General features: G+C 36.3%; 1 protein-coding gene across 1 annotated transcript; it reads left to right on the top strand.

Moving 5' to 3' along the window:
• On the top strand, window positions 1–6115 carry LOC126753133 (alpha-1-macroglobulin-like). The gene is made up of 11 exons (XM_050464334.1): window positions 1–498; window positions 589–842; window positions 1925–2485; window positions 2554–2821; window positions 2928–3180; window positions 3238–3340; window positions 3594–3769; window positions 3847–4379; window positions 4548–5384; window positions 5458–5742; window positions 5852–6115. Exons 1-11 carry the CDS (start codon window positions 19–21, stop codon window positions 6041–6043), a joined length of 3942 nt encoding a protein of 1313 aa, XP_050320291.1. The 5' UTR covers window positions 1–18; the 3' UTR covers window positions 6044–6115.
• The last annotated feature ends 867 nt before the right edge of the window (window positions 6116–6982 follow it).

The following is a 6982-nucleotide window of genomic DNA, read 5'->3' as shown; positions in this document are numbered from 1 at the left end:
TACGACTTTGCGCTCGGTATGGTGAATATTTCAGGAGTGCTGCCCATATTGGGCTTAGTGATTGCGGTAATTGTCGAGGTACAGGCGGAAGGATATTATAGTATAACGTCGCCGGGCAACATAAGACCCAATTCTAAATACAGTATATATGTGAGTGTTTATGAGGTACAGGACAATGCGAGAATCGGTCTCACTCTGAAAGGGCCAGAATTTAGCAAAAATACCGAAGTCGTGGTGCCGCCTAATTCTGGACAAAGTGTAACCTTTGAATTCGGGGATATTACAAATGGCACATATGTATTGAAGGCGCAGGGACTGTCGGGGATTATTTTTGAAAATTCCACGAATCTGGAATACGTAGAAAATCTACCAATGGTATATTTGCAAACTGATAAGGCACTCTACAAATTCGGAGATACCATACAATTTCGTGCAGTATTCCTAGATCAGTACTTGCTACCAGCAAAGGTCAACCAACAAATATCTATTGTTTTAAAGGTATGTAGACAGTGTACACGTGTACTCATACATTTAATATAATTATGTTATTATACGCTATAGATAAGTACGTATTTTTTGTTGTTATAGGATGCACAAAATAATATTATTGAACGTTTCGATGATGTTGTTCTTAATACCGGTGTATACAAGGGGAAACTTAAGCTAGCTGAGCAAGTTGTTGCGGGCGAATGGTCTATGCAAGTTTTTTTGGGGCAGCAAATGTTGACGGAGAAAATTATCGAAGTGAAAGATTATGAATTGCCACTATTTGAAATTGACTTGGAGATGCCTAACTATGTGTCGCTGAAAGATAAAACCTTTTTAATTAAAGTAAAAGCGCAGTAAGTTGCATTGCATTTATAAGAAAATTCTTAAATATTTTTTAAACTTTGCGATTTTATGTGCTTAAGTTAGTGCCCTTATTATGGGCATCTTAACATGCAATATGCGGAATATCGATTGCCTTGATAATTATTGTTGTCAATTAACTGTCAGTTTTGTTAATCAACAACTCGATTCTTAATACAAATACAATAAAGCGGCAACTATGTTTACACTGGTCGCCTTGCCTAATACGGTATGCTACTAGTTGAAGTGTTATGTGGCACCATTATGGGTAGGAAGCCGCATGGGTTCGAATTGTGATCTCATGTCACAATAAATCGTAAGAGCTTCTGTACACCTTCGAAGTGTATTCAGTCTGAGAATTCCTGCTAAATGTGTCCTTTACTTATTATTCCCACGTCGTCAACCGCCACAAAAGTGCGACAACAGACCCTGTGGACTCTACAAATGCAACAATCACCACCTACACGCCACTAACTCATACCGAGGATCACTCATGAACGCCCAGGAGGAACTTGTATAAAAATTCAACTGCAACGGACTTCTGAATAAGATATGAGAGCTCCATTCATGAGCTGGGAACACGCATCGATAGCTGCGGTCCAAGAAACCAAGTTAAACAGCCGCTTCTTCTATCTTCAGAAACGTGCAGGTTTCAACGAGCGAGATAGTGGTGGAGGCCTTCATACCGCAAAATACCGTAAAATATCTTCCCATCGATGGCGACATCGACCGCAGGAATACTACCCCTGAATGTTAGAATATAGCTATCCCCTCAGGCGATGTCGGGCTCGAAATATTTAATATATAAATCCCCTTATCATATGTTGCCCAATATATTATCACATAGCGAACATAGGTTTGGTAAAAATATATATATTTTTTTTTGTAGAGTCTGTAAAGTTTCTAAACCCATGAAAACTTAATAAATCTTGATCAAGGTCTAAAATTGTTCCATGCTATACTATGTATATAACTCATAGAGCAGCTCTCGAAAATTACAACTTTTTACTCTTTTTTTTATTATTTCTTAGGGAATGAACTTATTTTAACATAAATAAAATGATAATTTTTGTAGCTACACCTTTGGCAAACCGATATTTGGTACCTGTGTACTCACATTCAATGTAACGAGAAATAATGTACTAAAAAAACAATATAACTTGCAAGAGGGTGAGTTGGATATTCCAATCAACGTAAGGGACCTTGGTGGAAGGCTAAGAGTCATTCCCATAACTGTCGACGTTCTAGATGGCGCAACACAAACCTCACGTAAAATCTCGAAAACAATAAAAATTGTAGCCAGTCATTTTGAAATAGAAACACCCGACGTTGTTCACGAGTGCAATGGAGAAGATGAGACATTTGTCTATCGTGCTCGTATTTCACATAAAAATGGAAACCCGATCGATCGGGAAGTTTACCTCACACTTGATATGCGTACAAAAGATGATCTTATAAGTGATGAGCTTGTAACTTACGCAGAAAATAATGGCGATGTTGATGTGAATATTGAATGCGCAAACTACGTCAGCATAAATTTAACAATCAAATATGAAAACTCAGAAAGCACGGGCGTTATACAACTATATCATAACAAGGAAGGCGGCGAAGGCGGACTATATGTAAAAACACAATTGTAAGATAACGAACACTTTCATGCTACACAGATATTATCGATATAAGTAAGTTTATTTTTAACTCTAGTCCCACGGTAGACGATGCAATAGAAATACGTCTCGTATCGCCTGAGGCCTTTTCCAGCTTTGTATGTGTAATTGTCGGACGTGGCAATATTGTATATACTGAGGCCATCGAAGTACCCAATGGCGGTTCGAACCATGCACACACTTTCTCTGTTACACCAACTTACGAAATGATGCCGGAAGCGCATATGTTTGTCTATTTTTTCAAAAACGGAAGGATGATTCATTATGAGACGAAATTCAACGTTAAGAATCAATTTAAAAATACTGTAAGTAGAACAGGTGACAGCGTTTTTGTATACAATAGTAAAATTGTTTCAAATATCCTTACTATATCTAAATCCATTTATATATGTTTAATTGCTTCGTTTTCAGATTTCCATCGATGCGCCAGATGTGGTCAAACCAGGCGCATATATTAACTTAAATATCGACACGGAGCCAAATTCGTACGTTGGCTTATTGGGTGTGGACAAAAGCGTGTTGCTGCTAAAGTCAGGCAATGATTTCGACGCCAAAACAATTTTTGACGATTTAAGGAATGTGAATAGTACAATATCAGGAAGTCATGGACTGCCAGGCATAACAGCTGGCCTTGTAACAATGACGAATACCCATTACAATATAGGTGGGGTAGATTAGCGTTTACAGTTATTTAATAAATAATAGTTGTCTATTTTTCTAGACAAGGGAATCATTGGAGATAATGGTTCGGTAAATCAGTTGGGCGCCAAACCAATTGTGCGTCGAAATTTCTTTGAAACTTTTGCGTTTGTAGATTTTACGAGGTATGTATAGCTGTGATTGATTACTTCGTGAAAGTATGATAAGTAGAGATGTAGATTTTTCCAGTATACAATGCCAGTTTACATAGTATGCAATGAGTTTAGCTCTCTTATAAAACTATATAATACAGTATAAATCGAAAACTTAACGCTTAACTATTAGTTAAGTAACTTAACTATAACTTAACTCTACCTTCCAAATTTGTTATAAAATTTGTTGCAATGGATACTAATAGATAAGTATTTCGAATTTCAGTGAGGATGGCCATGATGAAATGAGGCAAAAAATACCTGATACCATAACTACTTGGGTGCTAACAGGGTTTTCTCTTAATCCAAAAACTGGATTTACGCTCACAACAACACCAACGAATATAAGGACTTTTTTGAAATTTTTCCTTACTGTTAAACTGCCACAATCCGTAAAATTAGGCAAGTAAATCCCATATTGAAGCCATTGAACTTTAAATAAATGTATGTATAACTATATGGAACTTAATATTTTATAGGCGAGATTATAGAGCTGGAAGCAACGATCTTTAACTATTTACGCGTAAATGTACCCGCTACTATCACATTGGAAAGGCTAAACGACGAATTCGAGTTCTTCTTAAATCCCAATGAGAAACAGCATGCGGTGAGAGTAAATGTGAGGCCAGAGAGAACACAAACCGTCAAGTTTAAAATACGCCCCAAAGTGGTTGGCATGATAACACTCAAAATGACGGCGCAAAGTATCTATGAAAACGATGTGATTGTTAAGCAGTTAAAAGTCGAACACGAAGGTATCACGGAGTGGAAAAATGAAGACCTCTATATAAATGGAGAAGAAAGTAAATCAGTACAACTCAAAATACCACAGAATATTGTGCTTGGCTCAGAACTGATTGAGATTTCTGTTATGGACTTTATAATGGGATCCATGTTGAATTTGATTAACAATGGTGAGAACTTCGCGCAACTAATTACCAGCCCATCAGGTTGTGGCGAGCAAAATATGATACATCTAGTACCAAATTTGATGGTACTAAAATATTTACAGGTTAGATATGTTTTTGGTTAATACATATACTCGCTTATAACAATTTTCTGTTATCAGCATTGATAATTATTTTAGAATAAAAACAAGTTGCGATTTACACGGCAAGTTGTCGTTAATTAAATAATTATCATTTAAATTTATGCCATTATCTCTTCTCTTCTCTTCTAGAGCACAAGTGCAACGAATAAGGCAATTTATGATTCAGCAAAAAGTTATCTGCAAATTGGCTATCAACGAGAACTCACCTACAAAGTTCCTGATCATTCGTTTAGTACCTGGGGTAAGGCGCCAGGTAATACGTGGCTTACGGCTTATGTTATACGCATTTTTAACGAAGCGAAGTCGTACATCTATGTTGATGAAAATATTCTTAAGAATGGACTCGCTTTTCTAACGAGCAAACAACAAGCCGATGGCAGTTTCAGAGAAGATGGCAGTTTATATGATTTTGTTACGCTCAATAAATTGAGTGTCACTGCATCTGTGGTGCTCACTCTACTGGAAAATACGCAATATTTAGATCAACATAAAAAAGTTATAGATGACGCTATAGGATACATTAGAAATAACGTGAAGCAAAATAGCGATATGCGTGCCACTGCATTGTCTTTATATGTGCTGCATTTGCGCAAGGATCCCATGGTTGAAGAGCTTTTGGGAATATTGGAAGCGAAAGCAATGACTAGCGGTGACCATAAATGGTGGCAACATGGCCAGACGCCAGCGAATATTGATGTTTATATAACCGGTTATATATTAATAACAATGTTGGAATTGAAAAAACCAGTTACACCCATTATCAAGTGGATAGTGTCAAAACGTAATAGTAACGGCGGTTTTGCATCGACTTTCGAAACGGAGGTAGGTCTGCGCGCCTTATCTATTTATGCCGCCAGATATAAGGAACATGGCACTACTTTGGATATTGATGTTTACTCGCATAAGCAATTGGTGCACACGTTCACTGTTGGCGAAAAGAATAAAGATATTAACAAGAAAGTTGAGGTAATAAATAATAATAATAAATTTGAAATTAAATTTTGAAGACACATTTATTGCAAACTCTCATACCACACAGCTTCCTAAGAATACTCGTGAACTGCAGTTCACTGCAACGGGAAGCGGCAAAGCGACTTTCCAAATTTCGTATCAGTACAATACTTTGGAACCCTTAAGCGATACTTTCCACTTAAATTTTACCATATCTGATAACGCGACTGCGAGAAAAAACTTGAAAGCCTGCATGCAATTAGTTGGTGAGAAACTTGAACAGTCTAATATGGCAATATTGGAAATTAACCTGCCAACAAGTGACGAATTTGGCGTCGACTGTTGTGACATTAAGCTGCCGAAACAAGCAAAGGTAAATATATTTACAAAACGTCTAACTAGAGGGTTAAGGTTCTAATCGACAAGATTATCCAGCGTCATTGCATTTACTTATCTGCTATCGTTTTATTGTATATTTTTAGAAAATGATTCGAAAATCAAAACAACAGCTTCATGTGTACTTTGAAGGTATAAGGCGAGATGACAGTGATTGCGTAGAAATACCAGTGTCAAAAGAATTTGATGTAGACAATCTAAAACCGGCGGTGATTAGCATGTATGATTACTACGAAAAGAATTTGGTTGATAAATATTTTTACCAAGTAACGCCATAATTGTATTTGATTAGTGCGATGTATTAAAACTAATTCAGCTTCTAAAATAAACCGTGTGTGATATGAATAAAATTTTGAATTTATTACAGAGTTACGAGCATTTGACCGACTCGACTATGTCGTATAAAGACTACACTAGTGGATCAATTTTGTTTTTAATTATTTTCTAGCAAAGATGTCCGACAGTATGTCTAACACGCCCACAGTAAGAAGTCTAAAGGTGTTTGGAAATTGAGAAGAGTCTCTTCGCGACTGATATTAATTAAGTTACATATTCTCATTTTCGTACTGGTTAAGACGGAAATGCATCACTCAGTGGCGGAGCCACGAGTTATTTTGACACCCAAAATCGCAGATTTTAATTCATATTCAGAAGAGTTTAGGTAGTAAAGTCTATATTAAAAATATACTTTGGAAGAAAAATATGAGAAGAAAATTTTGAATCCGCTACTGGTCACTCAAATTATTTTTAAGGGTTATATGCACATACAAGTCAGAAAAAATATTTTTCCTCTGATTAAAATCTGAAAAATATACATAAAAAGTGCTTGCTATTTCAAGTCAATCGTTCTCCTAACCTTCGACAAAAATATTTTATGCCACGGAAAGCAAATACATAGTTATGTGTGTTTGAAGACAAAGTACACAATTTCAAAATGGGCTATGACATTATAGAAAAAAGTCCTTGAATGAATGTCTGCAAAAAGCATATCGGACATTAGTAGCTTCATCGAAACCACAAAATAGTTTGAAAGAGAAGGTGAAACGTGATAACAATTTTAAAAAGATCTATGAGTAGTGCATCAAAATGGCACAGCTAGTGCCAATTGAGCCCGAAATACAACAGGGCTGCACTACTCTCTACCTACCTACCTAGAAAAAAATATGTATATAGAGAAATTTCCAAAAACTTTAGGTAGTAACTTATCAAGTTAAGCC

This window comes from Bactrocera neohumeralis, chromosome 3 (assembly GCF_024586455.1).
Source record: "Bactrocera neohumeralis isolate Rockhampton chromosome 3, APGP_CSIRO_Bneo_wtdbg2-racon-allhic-juicebox.fasta_v2, whole genome shotgun sequence".
NCBI lineage: Eukaryota > Metazoa > Arthropoda > Insecta > Diptera > Tephritidae > Bactrocera > Bactrocera neohumeralis.
The sequence above is the reverse complement of the archived record's forward strand: the minus strand, read 5'-3'. Positions and strand labels throughout refer to the sequence as shown.